This window comes from Poromitra crassiceps, assembly GCF_964638095.1.
Source record: "Poromitra crassiceps genome assembly, chromosome: 13".
NCBI classification, from domain to species: Eukaryota; Metazoa; Chordata; class Actinopteri; order Beryciformes; family Melamphaidae; genus Poromitra; species Poromitra crassiceps.
The window spans coordinates 25,391,707-25,413,946 of record NC_139644.1 but is presented as its reverse complement, the minus strand read 5'-3'; the positions used below and the strand labels follow the sequence as shown (position 1 = coordinate 25,413,946).

At 43.4% G+C, this 22,240-nt stretch overlaps 1 protein-coding gene across 1 annotated transcript; it reads right to left on the bottom strand.

The window, feature by feature from the left end:
- Nucleotides 1-4,133: 4,133 nt before the first annotated feature.
- tbc1d10b (TBC1 domain family, member 10b) lies at nucleotides 4,134-18,316 on the bottom strand. Its single transcript, XM_083649508.1, has 10 exons — nucleotides 17,915-18,316; nucleotides 15,743-16,834; nucleotides 13,550-13,649; nucleotides 13,269-13,376; nucleotides 11,538-11,644; nucleotides 10,196-10,310; nucleotides 9,041-9,106; nucleotides 8,716-8,905; nucleotides 8,274-8,428; nucleotides 4,134-8,116 (listed from the first exon to the last, which is right to left on the bottom strand). Exons 2-10 carry the CDS (start codon nucleotides 16,813-16,815, stop codon nucleotides 7,178-7,180), a joined length of 2,853 nt encoding a protein of 950 aa, XP_083505634.1. The 5' UTR covers nucleotides 16,816-16,834; nucleotides 17,915-18,316; the 3' UTR covers nucleotides 4,134-7,177.
- Nucleotides 18,317-22,240: the final 3,924 nt, after the last annotated feature.

Here is a 22,240-nt window from a genome sequence, read left to right as displayed (position 1 = left end):
AGTCCCGCCCTCCCTCGCTCCATCTCCATCAGCCTGCACAGATCCACATCGGCCACTTGGTGATTTTATTTTTGGTTTGTGATGTCCATTGCGATATTACAGGCTGAGATACAGGCATCCTATATCCCCAGCCACTCATACAGCTTTGACCCTGTATGTGCATGCATGGCCTGGCTCTCTTATTTTGAGTGAATGGCTGTGATATAAGGTGATGTTCGGGTGAGATTTTGGGATTTTGCCACAGGAGTAATGATAGAAACTGCTCTATAAGGATCCCACACATTTAAAATGGCACGAAGGCATCTGGCTTATCACTCAATCTAAACATAGAGTTAGGATTAGAGTTAGGGTCACATGAATGAATGATTGGCCCCAGTGCCAAAACAAAATGGAGGGAGACATGTAGGCTAATTCATTCTCAAATGAATTAAAATACCTCTTCATAGATGGACTGATGGTGTACGAGAATAAATGTTTTTTTGATTTGATTTTATAACTATTTGCCTGGTTTGTAACCACTGCAGCAGAATAAAATCTAAATGTAATTTGAGTTGTGGTTGTTTGAGAAAGTGTGAGACATACCTGTCAAGAATAATATCATTGATGAATGAATAAATAATGAATGATTAAATAATGAATTCCTGTTGCAATTCCAGTTATATACTAACTTAAACCTGATGATGATAATGACAATAATAATGATAATCAGTGTCGTCATCTTCGTCATCGTCCTTATCGTCATAATCATCAACATCATCTTTATTTGTGCATCACAAAAAAAAAAAAAAAAAAAAGATTTTTTTTTACATCAAGATAAAAAAAGATAGGATAAAAACAGCATTACAGTAAAATAGTGGGATAAAAGACATCACGTAAAAGCAAGCTTACTATAAATGTTTACGGGAAGTTTTAAAAGTTAGTAATCAAATCACTTCATTATGTGTTATAAATAAAATGGAACAGTGTCAAAATAGTAATAATAAATGCATGTATTTTTGTTGTTTTATTTATTCAACTTTTTATTTGTGTTATCCAGAGTAAACTTTACTCTCTCTGTAAAAGTGTCTCTTCATGGCACATTCTCATGCTGTGGTGTTTTTTAATGTTTTTTCAGCTCGACACTGAAAATGTGACTTGTGGTGAGTTGTGAAGCTCAAGCAGTGTGCTCATGAGTGGTGAGAAAGCAGTGGCATGTGGATGCATGGATTTCTCCTTTCTGCTTTTTGATATTTCATACTCCAATTAGAATATTACAAGGCGTGTCAATGAGCTGCGCCATGTGAGGCATCTACAAGCACCGTTAACCTCTGGCTGTTGTCAGCCGTGCAGGGGCGGCCTCAGTCATGAACACGTTTCCACCTGTTGGGGCGCCAGACAGGGACCCTCCCGCACCCCCGCTTTCAAATATCCCCCCCCTTCAAATAAGGGGATTACTTGGCAGGGCGATGGCAGCAGACATTCTCAAGAGAATATGAAAGGGACAGCTGAGGGCGACCGAAATAGCTAAATAAACTTGGCAGTGTGCCAATGGACCAATCCCTCAAAGCAAGACGCTTCCCCTCATTTTTTTTACAGTTTATATTATCCAAATTTACCAGTGTCAAAAGCAGAGCTAATCTGTTTCTCATATCACAAACAACTTTGCTAATCTTGTCTGCTTGATTAATTTATTTTCGCCCCCGTCTGGACTGTTTGTGTTTCCACAGATCGTCTCTGTCTGATGTTTAACGGACAGGTGAGGAGCTGCAGCAGAGTCACGCCTGCGCTCTTTACAGCGCTAATTTGGATTAGAGAGAATTTGTTATCCCGGCGCCTCCGGGAGGTCTCGAGCCTGACGCTTGCCGTCAGTCCTCTCTTGCGTTCCCAGTGTGACCTTTGACCTCTGCTCCTCTGGATTATCACCACCTTGTTTTCCTGGAGTGAATGCACATGTGACTCTCTACATGCTCTGGCTGTGATATTCAGCCTGATACACTTTAACAGGAAGTGTTATCTGTTTGTATTTGCTTGATTCGGGTGAGAGATCAGATGGAACTGAAAATGTTCTATTTTTCCAATTGTGCCTGTTTGTATGGATGCCCGACCAAGCTGGAGATAACACAGGGGCTCGAACCTGCAACCCTTGTGTTAGTAGGCAGGGAATCTACCACTGCACTACCCGGACGGCCGTTTTGTTAATTTCATATGATTTATTTTATGTAATGCTCCTGGGTGACACCCAAATCAGCCCCCCCCTATGCGTAATGTAATGAGTATCTATATATACATTTGGCAATGTGGACTCTGTCTGTCTCTCTGTTTGTTTCAAGAATCTTGTTTGGCCACAGCTATGCCGTTTTACGTGCGATCGGGCTGAGGTTTCCACATCAAGTGAATAGATATAGACTGTATACATTTTATAAGCAGTTCCTACCAGATTTAATCAAAAACACACATTTATCATGATGGGGAACATCACAAGATAAATTTAAGCACTGTGATTGTCTGATGGTCCAACACTGCCCCGCCAGGAAACGAGAGGCCTCACAAAGCGACACCTTTCTAGTTATAGTAAGCGTCCCTTGGTAAGTGTCCCGGACTGAGTGAATGAAAAGGCCTCCTTATGACCACGCTGCCATAGTAAAAACAGTCTCACACCTCATGATGCGTTTACATGCTGTCAGTGTTAAATGTACAGATGTGTGTACATTCCAGGGGCATTCTGTGTAATATGACACGTCCGGCCACGCTCCCCTAAAGCCATCTATCACATTTTGGATGATTGGTATGTCTGTCTGTCTGTCTGTCTGTAGGGGCTGGAATGTGGAGAAGCTCCCAGCTTGACCTCTGGGGTGAGACAACCTATAGGATCTGGCCTGACATGGGAGACTAGAGTGTGTAACGCAACACCCTGGTGTCTGCTACAGTCAAGTTGTTCCGTTTTGCTATTTGACACCGTCTGGGACACATTACAACCACCATACAGGAAATTTCAATTTTGAGGGCAGGTCAGTTTTCAGCTTTTGCTTTTTGAGTCTGCCGTGACTGGACTTGGTTGAGAAAGCATGCCTGTGAGTGAAAGGTTTGGTTATAATAAACCGTATCACTCCAGTACCAGAACATGAGTTTATTATGTCACTGAGCAGCATGCTGCTCTGTGTAGGCTAATTATTAGTAGAGTGATCGTACATCAAAGCCAAAGTGGGTGTAATAATAATTTATAAGTAAATGGGTAAGTCAATTAAAGGCACTTGTACTAATTGTCCCAAATTAATCGATTGGTCAGTTGTTGACCCAGCTGCAGTCTCTCTCTTACACGCTTCAAGACTTGATTAACAAGTGAATAGTAAACATGTCCCCCACCAGTGATAGATCCAGCCTTGGGTCAGTCCCATTCATCACTGACAATGTCGCCCCCTAGTGGCACACAAGTCAACGTGAGACCGATCCACAGTCCCCCCTTTGGTGGGGTGGGGCGTGGGGGCATAGGTGGGCAGCAATCCAGTCTAGCTTCTAGAGACTGTAGCTATGGCTCCCTCTGCTGTTCAAAGACTTTCATGTGTTTGATGCTTCTTATTAGCCTGGTAAACCAGCCCGTCACGTGAACTCACATTTCATTTGGCTCATGTGAGTTCACGTGACGGGCTGGTTTACCAGGCTAGCTTCTTATCCCAAGCTTCTTTTACAGATCATGTAAATAAGAGCAAATTAACAAATATGTCAATTGCATATTTATTGTAACATTTAATCAGAAACATACAGTAAATTAATTGATGTGGAAGTGTGTTCTATTGTAAGCTTCAGTTTTATATGTGTATGTGTAACTACCGGTAGTTGTTTAAAAGTTATCAATCGATATATTTGTATTTTGGCGTTTGGAAGAATGCAATAAAAAAGGTGCTTGTTAAATCCTGCATCACAAAGCCTTTTCACACCAATGATGCTTTATACTAGATGTAACTTCTAACAGATCAGTGTGCCATGTGATAATTCACTGACATAAAACGATCTGAACAGATCACATGACATGGAGGCATGTTTAACACATTTACAACTGTCGTAACTCTATGTTCCTATTTGACAAGTTTCATATGTCAAATAAGGGAAACAAGAAAGACAAAAAAAGGCGAGATGATTTAATATATTATGGTTTATTACTCATCACAAATGTCATTATCAATTAAATACATCAGGTGTAGATCTTCTGCAGTTAAGGAATGAATTCAATTAGCTATGATTTTATTTCACTTTTTTGCCAGAGACAAGTTTCATGTAAACTTAAAAAACACAAAAGACAACATACGGGGGACAGAACACGACACGATTATTAGAGAAGCGATCGAGAAGCTTTTAAATATTTGCATCAGCGGGGTTATTCCCAATCAAGTGTAATCAATCTCAACGATTTCAGGGTTGATGCAGAAATGCACAAAAGGACCTGACAGAAATTCTTGATTTATCCTTAATATTGCAGAGCTGAGCGCTGATTCCATATCGGGGAATCACAAAGTGCGAGATTCATTAAATCGTCGTCACATCTTGAGCCCTCTTGACAAAGAGAAAAGACAAAATTCGAGTGCTTTAAAGACATGAGCTGCGAGGGCAATATTGCTCATCTAATATTGTAATGAAGTGTGCTCGGGAAACACCAACCATAGAATTCATTTTCTATGGCAACAATGATGATTTCCAAATGCCATCAAGAGGTGAAATGGATGCTGCAGTCACCACATACTACCAACAGCCACGTGATGGAGTACGGTTTGCATAGATGTGTTCAGGTTATCCTCAATAACTACACAAATCTGCACTTATAATGGAGTGGACTCCAAATAGAGGGAGGGTGTGAGGAACGGAGGCGAGTGAGACGATTTGTTTTCAAAAGGACAGCGATGCCAAGACGTGAAAATAAGTTAAAAACGGTGAACACTGAGGACAATGTTGGCTACAATTACATGAAAATGTCCCACTAATCCTGAACTACGAAACAGTACAGATAATCACTGTTAAAGAGCATCAATGTTTTTATAGTTTTTTCCCCCCAGATCAAATGGTGTTACAGTAACTAGCTGGCACTACGCATCATATACTGATGGGGGTCAGTGCAGTTTAACATTATGAATAAATATGTTACAGTATAGAAACACTGAGTGTGACTGGGTTAGGGAGTTAGTTGATAATTCATTATGAATGTTACAACTTTGTGAGACACAATTCAGATCTTCAATGACAGAACTATTCAGAGCTCGTAAATCACCTCTTAGTATATTATACAGTACGTTTTAAGACCTTCGACTCCCTAACGTTACGCCTAAAACACCCATTCATGTTTATTGTTCTGCTGGAGGCCCATTTTACCCCTCTCCAGTCGGTTTAATACTGCACTTCAGTAAATATGGAGACTCGTGAACCTAAGATGACCGAACCAACGATCGCGGTAAACTTAAAACTCGCAAAGACATGCATTGAGTTTGTCGTGTAAAAGCAGAGTAGATAACGTGCAAAAAAAGAAAAAAAATCTTAAAAATAAACAACACTTTATACGACCCCCCTGCAACTACAACCGTGTGTAGTCGGCCATCGTTTCCAGTCAACCAGGTGTCTATTATTCACATAGAAAAATAGTCAGATCAAAATAATAATAATAATATAGTATATTTGATTAAATTAACCACTTTGTACATAAATACATCAGAGCCCGAAGGTCAAAGTTCAGAGGTTAATGCTACATTGGCACACCTGGCATGCCCAGTCAAGTGGCTTCCTATAGGTCCTCAAGGCATATTTCTTGTGTGAAACCAGCCTGATGAGACTCTACTTTCTACATAACTAGCAATACGGAGTGGTTGACTTCAGCGGTGCTTTGTGACAGGGCAGTGCAAAAATAATCCTTCATAAGAAACTTGAAATCACATTCGAACGGGTTAACGGACGCGAAGGTCCACACCCACATGAACATTTGGCTAAATAAAATACATATATTATTTTGTTCATCAAAAGCAAAATAATACTAATTTGACAGATGGACATTTGGTCTACAGGACTCATGCAGGGTCACTGCTGGTAGTATAGCATGGGTTCACACTATCAGTATATCAATATGTTGCACTCTCTTCATGTTAATTTAAAATGAGGTTTGCAAAGAAAAACGACAGAAAAAAAACAGCTTTGAAATGCTCCCTATGTGCTGCTTTGTCAGGGACAAAAACACAATTAATAATGAATTAACAAACAGCTAAGAACCACCACTGCAAGGTGTTTGATTCCGGTTGTACTTCTAATTCTCCGCCTCTTTTCGTCTGCGTATCCCTGTGTACGTCCCTCCGTTTACCCATCGGATTAATTCCTATGCCAGAACAAAGCAAAGGGGGCGGGGAGAAGCGCAGACATCATTTCAAGGATGGCATGATGTGAGAAAGAAAGAAAAAGAAGCAGGCAGAGGGCGACCAAAAACAGGCCACACATAGAACAGTAACACATTTCACTACACTACGAAGGCACACACTCACAACATTTAACGTAACAATAAATATATCCTCCTGATCACCCAACATTACTAGCATTGCCGTCTTCAGTGCCTGCGTTTGAGACAATGTCCAAAAAGGTTTCCTTTTTTTCTCTCACTCCAAGTGACCTGTCCACAGACGAGAAATGACAGGGGCATATGGAGCGCTAAGAGGATCCTATATACTGAAGGTAGATTTTCTATTTACATATTCTATGGCACCATAACTATTGCCACAAACTTTTCGGTTCAACAATTCCTTCATTCAATGTTTTTCTATCCGCTGCCTTCAATCTGATTAAAACGATCACAATTAAACGAGGAAAAGAAAAAAGAACAAAAGAGAAAGATAATGACTGTGGTCTTCTGAAATTAGTCAGAGCCTCACAGTCCATGCTCCAGTTGCAAAATGAAATTTGTCCCATCTTACTAAAACTCGGTGTCAAAGAAAGCATTGGGCAAGAATTGGGCCAAAATGTGGTGCTAGTAAAATTATGATCCAATTGTCTCCATCTTAATCCTGGGACTACAAAGTCTTTAAAATGATGCAAATGATGCACGATACAGGAAACCAGCCCCCTTTTTTATTTTTTTTAATATCCCTCTTTCTGCTTCTGGGGGTCTTTTGTTCCTCTGTCCTCTTTTTTCCCCAGCATGCCCCTTTTCATTCTGCTGGAATGACAGGGTGGAAAACTAGGCTGAATCTCTTGGTGCTGCAGCTCCATTTGTTCCCTCTCCCTCTCCTCCCCCTTTATCCTTTTTCTTCCCCCCTTTCTCTTTTTTCTTTTCTTTCTCGAGCCTATCTTTCTCCTTCCTAGACTTCTCTTTGTCAGCCCTTTCCTTCTCCTTCTTTTCCTTCAGTTTTTGCTTCTCGTCCTCCTTTTCCTTCTTCCTGTCTTCTTTGCTTTTCTTCTTTTTCTTCCCTTCTTCCTCTCCAGGTGTTGCCGCGGCCGCTGCTGCCCCCGCCGGTTCTTTTTTTGCATCTGTACAGGGGGGCAGAGGGGTGTTGTTTGCAGTGGGCGACGGGATGGTCGGGGTGATGTGCTCCGAGACGATCACAGGGGAGGGCAACAGCGTGTCGGGAGGTGGTTTGTTAGGCGTTGGGGCGGTAGCGCCAGGCTGGCCCTGTGCTGAGGGGGCTTCTGAGGCCAGAGTGGGCCCGGGTGATGGGCCGGCCACCGCTCCGACAAGGGGGCTCTGAACGTGGGCTGCCGCCGCCCTGGGACCGGCCCCGGGAAGGGGTGGCTTATGGGCGGGGGCTCGGCTCGGGCTCACCGTGGGTGGCGGCTGAGGCGGCAGGCCCTCGAATCCTGACGGGCCGGAGAAGGAGCCCTTCTTCATTTGGGAGTGGAAAGGAGAAGCCTTGGACTTCCTAGAGCGGAAGCCAGGGAGCGACAGGAGGCTGGAGGAGGCCCTGAGGGGTCCAGGAGGAGGGATGGAGCTTCCCAGGAAGGAGAAGCTGCCTCCCGAGCTGATGGAGGAGGCGCGGCGTTTGTACTCATGGATGGCCCTCGTCCCGTGGAGGCGGCGTTCCGGCTGGTGCGTCAGCTCACCTTTGGACTCCCGCCACTTCCTCACCTGGATTTTGCACTCCCTCTCTATCAGAGCCTCCGTCACTGGGAGGATGATGATCTGCACAGAGAGAAGCACAAGGCAGACAGAGGAAGTAAACATGACTTATTTAGACTACAGTGGTGGTTGACTCATAACTCGTGTCAGTGAGTAAGAACAAGAGTGGGTTGTGCGCATGTGTCTGTGTGTGGTTTGTGAAGGCCAGAGAGACACTGACCTCCTGTACCAATATGTCCTCTCTGATAAGGTCGGGTGAGATGTTCCTCAGACGTTCCATGGTTTCATACATGCCCTGCAGCTCCCGCAGCTTATCCACAGAGCCAAGCACCTGCTTCAGCAGCACCAGGCCCACACGGAAAACGATCTTCACCCCTGAAACCACAGACATGAGTTATGTTTCTATCCAACTAACACATACGTTAACTGAATTTTAAGTGCTATTTATCACATACTTTCTGTACAGTCAAAAAAATTAAAAATAACATTACAGAATACAGGAAATTTTAAGAAAAAAACGCCATTTCCATTAAATTTTTCTAATTTGATACATCATAAAATACTTGGATGTCAACCCAGCCAATGACCTAGATACAGACAAGAGCCTGCAAGAGCTGCCTGCAAATCAAGGTGCTTGACTGCTAGATGTATTTGAACGGTACCTTCACAGAAGAACATGTCCCATACACGCAGCACACAGGACCACGGTAGGGTCCGTGAGAAGATGCACATGAACCACTCGGTCATGTAGAGAATCGGGTCGATCTTGAACTTCTTCAGGTGCCGGTACGCATTGTGGCACGTACGGCGCAGCAGGGAGAAGAAGATCTCCCCATCCAGCTGGATCGCTTCCTTTAGGAGGGTCAGCAAAAGGACAAATCAATAAAGCTCAGAAGGTCTACACAGAAATGGAGTAGAGTGAGTGAGACCGACAGACAGACAGACAGACAGACAGACAGACAGACAGGAGCTTGTTCATTCACTCACCAGACCGGCACTGTAGTAGCCTGGGAGGTATTTCTCACATATCTGGACGAGGCACCAGAAGGCTTGCTGCAAAACAGAGCCACATTATATCAAACCAATTAAGTTTGCAATCTAAACCTGGTTCCACTGGGTTCCAGTATTTCCAGAAATTTGTGAACTGAAACATGTATGCCAAATCAATTCCTGCAATTGATTGATTTTCAATTAACTCAATCACATACTGTATTTAGTATTGTGGGGTTTTGTTATGAAAGTCGATGAGAGTAACATCGATGAGAAAGCAGAAAGCACCCAGGAAGGCAGCCATTCCAAACCTGTGGGCCGCAAAGGTATTGCAAATAGGCCACCAAATCACAATCAAAATCACTTTGATTGCCACAATATGCAAGATTACATACGAGGAATTTGTCTTAATTATTTGCAAACTCTTACAATCTTCATGAAAAAATAAATAAATAAACTGGTATGGTACACATATGTGTGTGTGTGTGTGTGTGTGTGTGTGTGTGTGTGTGTGTGTGTGTGTGTGTGTGTGTGTGTGTGTGTGTGTGTGTGTGTGTGTGTGTGTGTGTGCCTGTGTATAAAATGTATGAGAATGCATTTCTCCACTGAATGATACCGTTTATTAATTAGTAATCAATTATTTGTGAATTAGCCTATTGCAGATAGCCGCTCACTTTTAGTTTCTGATTTCTGTGTGCTGCTGATGGACAGCTCCTTTTATCGTTAAAACAAACAGTGGTCTGAGAACATGTTATTTGACCTCCGTACCGTTTACGGTCAGATGTGCGCCACGGACGTTTTTGACATTTTCAAGTGGGCCTTGAGTCGGAAATGTTGGGAACCGCTGCAGTAAGGGAACTGTGACGGAATTGGACTGCTAAGAAGGAATCGTGAAGGAATTGACATTGGAAGGAATCAAACCTTTTCATTTACTAACTAAACCAAATGAACTCTAGGGATGGGACAATATTGAAATTCAATATATCGCAATACAAAACAAATTACAATACGTATGGTGGGGCAGGAAAATTAATGAGAATATTAGCTACCGTGTATTCTGCTGTAGTAAACACAAATGATTACATCATATCATATCATAAACCACATATCGTGGTATCGAATGGTATTGTGTATTGTCCCTCCCCCCCTCACCTCAGCAGGCATGTGCATTAGCAGCACGGCAGCCACTGGAGCCTGGGCCTGGCAGTAGCCCTCGTCAGGCCGGTAGATGGTGTAGGCCTTCAGGATCCGATACAGATCCTGCTGCCTGTGGGAACAACCAACCGCCAGGGAGAAATTAAGCAGTGGCCAAACGCACTGAAATGCACTTTCCTATGACTCATACAGGCAAGTGGGCAACCATGCAAATCAAATCAGGGGATTCTGCATTCAAGAAATGGAAAAGTGTTATGTTCCAATGCAGAGAAGAGTAACTGGCTTTGAGAACACTTTACTCCTATAGAGACACTGCGGAGCGCGTCATCATTCAGAAACCACGCCCCACGCCCAAAACGGGGGAAAACACAAACTCCCGTCCAATCCTGGCGTTCTCCTATGTCACGTGCCTGGTCGGGTGTTGGACAAAAAGATCGTATATACGGAAGATGAACACTCCAACTTGCTTCATTGACAGCAAGATCCACATTTTTCTTCTCGCCAATTCTCAATGGCTTCCTTGTTTTCCTCGGGAGTACAAAAAAACTTTAACTGGGGATTTTTTACATTTGTTGTCTGCGCAGCCCACCACACACAACAGCTTTTAGCTATGTTTAATTCAAGGAAAATTACACTGGTGTGTGGAAATGAACGGAGCTTTTCCCCCGTGATGGGCGTGGCCTATTTCATGCAGTGTCTCTATGGAAGTTAATAAAAGCTCTTAAGTCTTATTAAGCAACACTATTTTTATACTATATCATTCTATTTTCATATATGTTTTCATGTTTTATTTTTCTTAGTATGATCTATTGCTATCATTTTGCATGCTAGAAATAATGAATGTATTCACTTCATCGATCTACTCAATATGTTCTAGTTTGATTTGGTCATTTTAAAGCAATTTACATGAGTATGTATGTATTCACCTTATGCAGCCCCGCCCCCTTGACCCAGTTGTGTTACGACTTCCTGTTCAAAACACCATCTGTTTTACCTGGTCAAACCTAGTCTGACTCACTGGCTGCAATTTCACATTGAGTGGCAGATAATTCTAGAGGCCGATAACACAATGAACACAATAAGTACTGTACTGTCACAGGAAGTGTAAACACAATAGGAAGTAATTTGCTGACCCACGCGTAGGAACATAGGGTGAATACAGTATCTGACATTGGTTGCGTTATGTTTACCATCCCTAATTTGCCCCATTCTTATTTATATCCTGTTTTTCTTTGCTGTATTCTGTTATCTATTGCTGCAAACGTCCAACTTCCCCATGGGGATCATTAAAGTTTGTTCTAATCTTTGAAACACTCGTAAACACTGCAGAGGCATTTACCCATGTCCACCACGAGCAGCAAACATCTCGTGGAAGGGGAACTGTCGGTGCAGGTCCTTCTCTATGATGTCCAGCCATTTAGCCTCTCCCTGCTCTCTCTCCAGCTCCTGTAGGTGCAAAAGTGAGCGAAATGTCTCCAGGGTACCCACACCTTCTACAACATCAAATGCAAGGATTTTTCCAGGACTTTCAAGGCCCAATTTCACAAATTCAAGGACCCAACACAGCATAATAACATAACATAACAGAAGAGAAGGTAAGCCCCACTAAACTGACAGTCAGTAGATAGAGTAAACACGATTCTGCCTGACCAATCAGTCGTCTACAGTGTTTTCACGTCACCGTATGAACCCGGGTTCACAGCGCTAGAAGAACCTCAACAGAGCAGGGACCAAAAGCAGCACGACTCAACCCCGACTCAACCCGGGCTGTCCACGTTTTTGATCGGTGGAATGAGACAAAAAAGCGAGATGAGCTGGGCGGGGCCGCGTTGATACCAGCGGTGGAAATGGGCCATAAGATGTTGCATAGGGCCCCAAAAGGCCCAGATGCGTCGCTGGCCCGCCGCCCTGTCCCCACCGCGATCCCTCTCTCTCTCTCACCCCGTATCGTATGTGACAGGCAAGGCAACTAGTAGAGGAATATACAGGTGGGGGGCAAAACTAATAGTATTTGCCCCCCACCTCTTTTCTCAAATTAATTAATAACGTTAGAGCAGATGTAGGCCTACCTCTTGCAAGCCTGATCTGATCCGTTCTTTACTTGATCGCTCCAGCAGACGAGGCAGGGATGTAAAGCGTTTGTCATTTCTTTGCACATTATATGCGGTAGTAAAACACTTTTTAAGGATGTCCTGGTCGAGGTGTATGTTGTAGGCTACATGCTTGGCAGTAGTTTTCCGTTTCTGTCCTGTTCAAAGACGCCAGTGTATTTCACCACTGTCATGACTTGACAAATGTCCTCGTCTTTTGTTTCTGTGCGGGTTGTATATATATATATATATTTGCTGCTGTACATATTTTTTTACATGTTAAAACGTGGATGCCACTGTGGCCACCAAAGGCCAAGAAATGGTTGACTTTTTTTTTTGGTTGTCCGGGGCAACCGGGCATCCGTTAATGTCGAGCCCTGCAAATGATTTCTCAAGTCTTGGTGACAAGCACTAAATTAGCTATCAAAGTGGATTAGGCTGCAAATGCCTGTATGAAACAGGTTTAACAGACTAAACAACACCTGGAAAGTGAAAAGGTAGAGGAGAAATTGTTCCTCACCTCAGACAAAAGCAACAGGCTGCTGGGACCTGGGTCCAGACGAGGCCGGGCCCGCATCCAGCCTGGACAGGGAGGTGGGGCTCTGACAGGCAGGATTACCGGTACTGATAAGAGGCTTACAGCGAGCTCGGTTTGCCCTACCCAGTCACAACTCTCCTCATGACTCCTATCATACGATCTTTCACTTAAGAGTCAGCCACTTTAGTCACAAAACCCTCTCCCCACTGACCTTGACCGTTCTCAATCAAACGAAAATCCGCCTTATAAGAGATCCACGATAACTACTGAATTTTCATGTGATACTGTTGTATACTTTTCAGTTTTCTGACTATCCACATTTGTAAATGCCCTCTTTGATGAATGCTTGGCCAATAAAATTACATTTTTGGCACCATGCAAGCTTGATGGGTGTCTCTGTCTTTGTGGTAATGGTGATGAGGGTGGTTGGTAGCAGTTATACCTCAAATTTGCCAGGGTTGGCATCCAAAAGATCTTGGCTGTTGGATAGCAGCTGCCAGGCCTTGGATCTGAGAGACGAAGGGATCCCCTTCCTACAGCGCAACTTCACCTGCAACATACATACATACATACAGGCAGACACATGGCATTTTCTCCTAAGTGTTATTATCTAGTGTACCCAAACCACACCCAAACATTCACATAGTATACACACAGTTCTCATTCCTAATTCTAATTGAAACATAAATCCAATGGCACACCCATTTGGAAGGATGTGAATACCTTCTGGAAGCGATGTTTAATCCACTTGTCCCAGTTGTTGAACATATCAAGCCATTTCATCTCTCTCTGTCTGGCCACATCGACTCCAAGATCCTTTTCACTGTAATAATGAGTAATAATATAGTATGAATGCGTCATTGATAGAAGTGGGAAGTATTTTGTTTCATAGCACATCATATTGGATGCTGGATGTGTGTAGAGAGTTTTTAACCCCTGCAGCAGGCGGCACATAACTCGGCTCACTTTGTCTTCAGCGTTGACACATACTCCGTTAAAGTGAATTAGTGAGATACACAACATCCATACATACACTTCCACAAAGGCAGCATCACAGCATCACTACCCAGAGCAAATCAATAAAGGTTTGAATTATTCAAGTGCAGGAGACCAATTAGCCTGTCAGGAACCTGACAGGCAAATGTGGGCGGGGGGGGGAGGAGGGAGTGAGCAGATGGGTGTGGTGGGAGCAGGGTGATACACAGGAGACACACACAGTCAGTACATATTGAGTCACAAAAACGCTCTCAGCACTATCTGAGTCAGGCCAAGGAGAGATAAAGGACAGATAGATATGTTTAGAGCAGCAGAGGAGGAGAGGACAGCGAAGAGAGGAGGGGGGACAGGGAAAAGTGGAAGATCACTTTGGGGCAGACGAGTGGCAGAGGGAATCAGATGACCAGGGAAGGCCAGGCGGATGATTAAAAGGAAGATAGGCACAGAGGCAGGCCAGCATCATCACACACAAGCATTCACATCTGTCTGGGTAAATCAAGTCACCAGCCCCACCATCTAATGCCATCTCCTATTCCAAACAGTCTGCATGGAAGCATAGGAGCTAACAGAGAAGCTTCCCATTACGCTCCCTCAAACAGCCATGCTAGAATGTGGGCGTATGATTTTAGAATAGCTCAGCTATAATAAAGGAATAAAGCAGAGAGCTTTTAATCATCAGGTATGTCAGGAATAGAGTGAAGTTAGCATGGCCTGGTTCCCTTGTCTGGAAGTCAATGGGGTTTTTTGTATGAGGATTTTGGTTAGATGCCTGAAATAAGGTCTGAGTGTGGTTAACAAAGGTTTATGAAACTGAGACCTTTGTGTTCACTCAGCAAGATAATTTTCACAAATGACCACTACTTTTATGATTTTTTACGCCTTTTCTGGTGATTGCAAAATGCAAATTTTGGCGACCGCATTTCACGCTTCAAAAATCCTAAAAAGTGGTGTTCATTTTAGGGATGGCGGGAAAAAAATTCTGACCGTCTGACCATCTCGTTACCCGATCATTAACCGTTAACCAACCAGATTGAAATGATTTAGAATGCATTCCCCCGGCAAAGTTGGGGCAACACTATTTGTGCCTCCTGACTTGCGACCGCTGTTCCCCCGTGTGTTTCACCAGATGGAATGACTCTGCAGGCTGTGCAATGGACTCATCCCTGACCATGTAGATATGCTCTGATTCTTTAATAAACCTGTAGATTATCGTGCCATTGTTTCCAATACATAACCTAGGGCAGCGCCACACAATATTGGCACAGCCGGCACAACATAAGCAGTTAATCGATGCATAGAAATTGATCTAAATCTCTTTGTAATGTGTCTCAAGTGCGCATCACATCCTGTCTGTCATTTGGCGATGCAGTAGCTCCCTGAAAGTCGGTCTCTCCTTCTGAAAATGTTAGTAAAAACTATAAAATTCCACAATTTCTCCAAACTGGCATGTGTTTTATTGGTAAGAGTAGCCTAACTTGACACTTTTCAATCAGACAGTTAACGCTGTTGCCCGTGAGTTTTATTTAAGAAATAGATTGTAGGCCGGTTAGTATAGCCTATTTTTCTTTTACCATGCAACAAACTTTTTTTTTACGTGGAAAAAAGTTAAAAAAAAAATTGTTTTGTTTTCGTTTTTACTGTTTAACTGATAGTATTAATCGGTCGAAATGATTAATGTCGGACTGTCAGTTAACGGGTAATTTTTTACTTCCCAGTTCATTTGTAAAGATTATCTTGCTGAACACAAAGCAGTCTCAGTTTCATAAAGTTTTGTTTTCCAAAGACCTTATTTCACACATCTAATAAATCAAAATCCCCCAAAATATGTCATCCCTGCGGTACTCTATATCCCACTTGCACAGAGGCTCAGAAGATATAATAGTGTATGATCCTGTGGTTGTTTTGAAATTGAATACCTACCCACTTTCGCTGTACTGATTCCCACCGAGGAAGCCATATTTATCAGTGCGTCTGACAGCCAGGCCGTTAATCTCAGAGTCGGAGCCCACAGAGCTCCCATCCTCTCCGAGCCCAGACAGAGACTCCAGCGTCCCCGACATCAGGCTAGCCGACTCCAGGTAGCTGAGGGTGTCGGGAGCCGGCCGGGGCTTGGGGATGGGGCTGGGCAGGAAGAGGGTCGGAGCCGGCTCCTGGATCACTGGGACAGAGGAGCTGGGGTGTTCGGCTCTGGTGGGAGTGCTGGGCAGTTCGGCATTCCTTGCTCCGCTGGGAGTATCAGGTTTTGGGGACAGAGGCGGAGGTTTTGGGGACACAGGGGGTTTTGGCGACAGAGGGGGAGGTTGAGTTTGAGAGCTTTGTGCTTGTTGCGGCAGCTGGGGTTTCTCTTCTTCAGCCATTACTGCTGCTTCGATTATTGTTGTTTGGGCGGAGCCTTGGTGAGCAGGTGTGGGATCTGAAGCTGCAGTGGTTTGGGGTTGGCTCACTGTCAACTGAGCATCATCAGAGACAGGATTAGGGTTGTGGGTGACATGCACGCTGGGGTAGAGATTAGGTCCAGGATTAAGATCAGGGGAGGGGGACGCCTGTTGCACTAGGGCCTGAGCTGATGGCTCACTTGGCTGAGCAAGGGTCTCTGATGTGGTGTTCAAGAAGTCTGCAGCAGCTGGGTTACTGACTGACACCAATCCAGTTTCTGCATCTTTCCCTGCCACTTCCTCATTATTTGGCACAGCTTCATCTACCAATGGGGGGAGAGGATTTTCAGCTGTGACCCCTCCTGGGACAGGTTTGGGGGGACATAAGGGCGGGCCCGGCATGTGCTTTTGGGGAGACAGGGGTGAACGTGCCAATTTTGGCGGAGGAGTGTTTCCAATCAAAGCTTTGTCATTGTAGAGAGAAGACTTGGGGATGGATGCCGCCTCCTTGGAGGGCTCTGGAGCAGAGAGGACAGCTGAGGGTGGAGGCATGGATGGAGCTGCATGATGATCGCCTAATGCAGGAGGTGATGGGGTTAGGGTGGAGATTTCAGCCATGGTTCCACTCTGATCTCTCCTTTGCAGATAGAGGGAGAAAGACGGAGGTCAGTTTTCTTATGGCAACTAATAATCATCCATTCAGTCATTCATTGTTCTTAGAAATGAAACTTGCATTTGTTTGGTTCATAAACAATGAACATATCAATGGTGGATTAATGAGAAAATCTATTTTAAACAGAAATCATGAAAACTTTGGAAGGAAGCCTGCGACCAAGTGTGTCTGTTCCTACTTCCTATTCTTAAAATTTGAATAGAGTAGTTGAAGAAGTGGGCTAGCCTACATTTTTTTAATCATGGGAATCTTAGGGACATAGTGAGAAGAAATGCACACCACTTGATGCATGAGACATTAACGCCAGGATCCATCCAGCCCACCAACACAGCATCAAATATGCTAACTGTTGGCATATATGCTGTGTTTGGTGGGCTGGATGGCTAACAGATAGTACACATTTTACTCTTCACTGGTGACATTTAAGTGTCCTGTTTATATTGTATGACTTCATAATAAATGGAGCTAGCAGGTTAGCAGTTAGGACTAGGAGCACTTGGAGAAAATCACGTCAAACCATGAGATAGGTTTAGTATATTGCACCATAACAGATTTCACATGCAAAAACTGGAGATCAAAATGCATGTTTGCGATTTGCTATTCCACTTTCCCACAATTTCCTTTTATCAGCAGGCAATCGATTGAGTGGTGCATTAGCAACTAACCTTAACATTATCTCACAAGCTAAACGCTACCCTGATAACCATGGAGATCCAGTATTTTGCTGATGAAGCAGGTTTGTCTGTTAAGTATGGCCATTGACTATGGTGCTTCCAGACAGCTACGCTAACAGTTACCTGCTAGTAGCGGTTAGCTATCATCATTGGCTATAACAGCTCAGCCACTTTGTTGTCGTATCCTCCCAAGAGGCCTCTCTCAAAGCGACACAACTTCCCGATTCAGCAGCACATAGCAGATATCATTTACTAACAGTTAATAGTCAACACCCTCCCTACCAGGCCCCGGCCCGGCAGAGCCCAGTCCACGGCCTTGCCCATCCGCTGGCCCGGTCAACCACAACTTCAACCTCGCTACTGAACTCACCCACGGGCGACGTGTCAATGTGATCCGTCCGCCTGGGCAGCCAGGGGGTTCCTGTCCGTTGCCCCCCCACAGCTCCGGTTCCGTTACCCCCTCCGTTAAATGAAAACGAAACACAAATCGATGCCGAGCGACAGGAACAAGTGAACTGGGTGAGGACCTGGAGGCGCAAAAGAAATGTCCTGGAAGTGGCGAGCGAGCGAGCTAGCTAAATTAGCAGCTAGCTAACTTGGCTTATTTCGAGCTTACAGCCTGGGTTAGCGCTAGTGACTGTTCTGTTGTTGTTAGCCTAGCTAGCTGAATGTATCGGTTACCCTCACACATATCACGTTGTTGCGACCATTCTCACCTACTCAACCTTGTTTGTAGTATTTTTCATTCTGAAGCGAACGGGAGTGGACTTTCTTTGTCAAATTATCTAAGTCGATGCCTAGCGGCTAGCGGCTGGGATATGTCCAACTCCAGCCGCCTGCATTTCCTACTGACAGCTCTACGTGCGCGTTCTCGTCAGTATCAGACGGGCACACACACGCATGTGCACGGGAGCCTCCCTTCCATCCAGACTGTCTTGACTGGTTGTTGGTTCTGTACTGTATATGGCCAACTGTTACTGTAATTCCAGACTTTGATATGCACCCTGAATTATAGAACAAGGCTTCGGGCGTTTCTTTCCCCCTTAACTCACCCTCTTCCACGTTCCCCCTGATTCTGAGTTTTGTGACAAACATGAATATAGATGGGGTATTGTCTGTGAGGGACGAAGCACCCCCCCCCCCCCCCCCATGTTATTTGATCCCATTGGAACTCAGTAATTGACACAAGATAGCCTGATATTACTGTGTTGACATATTTCAGACTACACCAAATAGATAGAAAAGTTATGTCTAAATGCATGTATTTGTTTCTGACCCTGGGAAAAATGCTAAAATTCCCCCAAACTACTGCATCTCTGAATTATCATTATCACCAAATCATTATATTTGTAGCCCCCCTGGGGAAGCCCGTCTCTCACTTTGAAAATCCCTGACCTATTATTGCCAATCTTTTGTTTAGCCAGTAGATGGCGCAACCTCCCTTAATTATATCCATGTGAGAAACTGGTGTGCTGTGGTCTCTTTCTACCATTATTTACAGTATGTCTATGCTTTCTACACTCTGTCAGTGAAGGATGTTCAACACCACCACCCCCCCCCCCCCCCCCCCCACACACACACACACACACACACACACACACACACACACACACACACACACACACACACACACACATACACACCCCTACACTTTTAACACATTTTTCTCGTATAAAGTGTAACACAGGCCAATTAAACATTAGGATACAAAAACAATGATGTAGCCACATCATTAATTCCACTAGGGAAATTTCACATTCATAAAGCCAAGTCTCGCCCATTGTTTAAGCCAGGGGCTTTCAAAGTCGGAGGCGGGCCTCCCCAGGGGGACTCCAAGCAGTTTCAGGGGAGGCCTCAGTGAATGGATGTGAAGAAATATTACATTAGTTATTTTACATTACTTATCAAAAGGAGATCACATAGAATATCCTAAATGTGTATAATTTGGTTAAAGAGATAGTTGAGAGATACGTTCATTTTGGAGAATTTGACTGTTTTCCCTACTTTCCCAGACTCTGAAACAGATACATGCCTTCAGACAGTCCTTCTTTATGTATTTGATGTAGTCTGAAGTGTGTCAAACAGCAATATCAGGCCATCTTTGCTCAATCGTTGAGTGTGTCTATGTGGGATCAAATAATCACAATCCCATAGGCATCCAGGAATTGAATGAGGGGGGCTCCTACTGTACTTCCAAGTTTTGTCTGGGGGAGGCCCACAGTCTCAGATATTGAAACCCCCTGGTTTAAGCCTTTCAGGAAGCACTTTGAGTCTATCCAACTTATAAACAATAACAACTTGGGGCGGGGGGGGGGAGTAATGTTCAATACGCCACCCATTACATTACAATACATGTATTTAAAATACATATTTCAAATACATTTGTGTATTTTGTCATTTGTATTTGGCTGGACCGAGAAAAATAAGATGTCATTTGTATCAAGATACTTTCAGACCTTGTATTTTGTGTATTTTAAATACATAAAATACTTTTTTCTTTAATTTTATGTCATTCTATTCTCAAATTGACACATTCTTACCATTGGCACAGGTTTAAACTGTGGAGAAAAAAAATGTGACATGTCACTTCTACTCTACCTCTGATTGGCTTACCCTCAGAACAAACTCAACCACAAATCAGAGGCAGAGTAGGGTGGGTCTTGAGTCAGACTTCACATGACTTCTTCGTCTAGTATGAAGCCTTGTATTGGTGGAAATTCCCCCAGAGATAAATTACTAATATAAATTGATGATTACATATTGCATGCACTGGCCTATCTGCAAATGAAACGGTTTACTGCATATTCAAACCAGTGTATCATATTAGAAATACACAACTAATTATCTTCTTAATTAAAATTGGAAAAGTGGGTGGCAGTGTGTGTGGTGGCAGTGTGGGTCATGATTGTGATGTCATCAGTATTGTCATCAGTGATGTCACTCGATCAATTGTGATGTCATCAGTGATGTCACTCGAGCAACTGATTGCCCAACTGTGATGTCACTCAGGCAGTTGTGATGTCATCAGTGATGTCACTCGAGCAACTCTGATGTAGTATGAGCCGATGGCATTTGCACGATGGCACCAAGGTGGGTGGGCGGTGTCTGTCTGTTTGTCAGTCATGATTTTGGGAGCCCGTGGAGCCGGCGATTTCCGTAACTGCAGCGATGGCACATCATCTCCAGGGATACTGTTATGATGTCAGATATCTAGGGGTAAACATGGTCAAAGTTCCAAAACTTGAGGTTAACATGTAGAAATGCTGCCTGTAAGTCAAAAGCCCTCACAGAAGGTGATTAACAGCTGAAGTGAGGGAGAAATTAGCTGTGCTGAAAAACAGCTAAAACTGAAATGAAAGAACTGTAATGTGTTAGAGGGTACACAAAGGAAAATACTGTCAGAGGACTAAGAGATGATTTACCATCTAAGGAAACCAGAAAATTTCACATTTGAGAAGCTGGAATCAGACAATTAGGACATTCTCCTTACAGAAATGGCTCAAAATGTTGAATAGATGATCAAAATAGGCAATGAATGTAATATTTGGCAATGAATGATGGAAACGTTCATTGTGTGCCGTCCCAGGTGACTTATTACATTTCTCAAAGGACATTTCTTCTATAACTCTTGTGACTTTGTGTGGCCATGCACCTTAATGCAACTCGAGTTTTGAGTGTGCTCGCATTCAGTGAGTTTGGCAGCACACACACACACACACACACACACACACACACACACACACACACACACACACACACACACACACACACACACACACACACACACACACACACAGATCCAGCGCTAGGTAACTTGGACTTCCATATTTGGTATTTATCCATGCACATTATGTCATTTGTTACCAGAAAAACAATAGCACTAAAATCCTGAATGTTTTTGAAATGTTTTGGAAGTTTGAGTCAATTCTTGCCAAGACTGCGGTTTCCACGTCAGTGTGAAGTTAAATATTGTGAGGATATCCATGGAAAACAACACATAACTAGGGAAACCTAAGCATGTTGTCAAATGACCCTTGAGAGGAACTCCCTTCTCCTCTCTTACTCATGCTGCTAATATGGCATCCAGCAGTTTGCGACAGAGCATGACCACAGGTTTCCACAGGATCAGCCATCTGCACTGTGGGTAAACAACATCCATGTCTCCATGGTAACCCTGAGGTGGAAAATGTCCCTCATCCATGTGGAAACAGCAGAGGCCTTAAATGAAGCAGATTGTAACTAAAACAGTGATTTAAGATCAGCGGTCAGGCTTGTGGCCTTATTGTGACTTATAAAGTAAACTGGTCTAAGAGAAGCACTCCAATTTGTTAAATATGAGACCAATTACAGATTCAAAAAACAGAAAAGAAAGAAGAATTAGCCTATTCCTGTTGTAGTGTGAATCCAAAGCTTTATGTGGAGTGGAGCAACAAAGTCACAATTATTAATGCAATGTTGAATATATTAAATTATGTTTATTTAAAATTAAATACATGAAACATGAGAATTAGTAGACAAATATTTTTTAAATGTGTATATTCTTTAAATTATGAGACACCAGTATCATCAATGGCTTACTGGAATACAAGATAATCTAATTAATGCTTTTACATTTGTAAACTTTAGAATTGTCATAGTTACAAATAATAAAACTATACATTTAAAATACATGCTACAGCATGCGCTGGGATGCGTC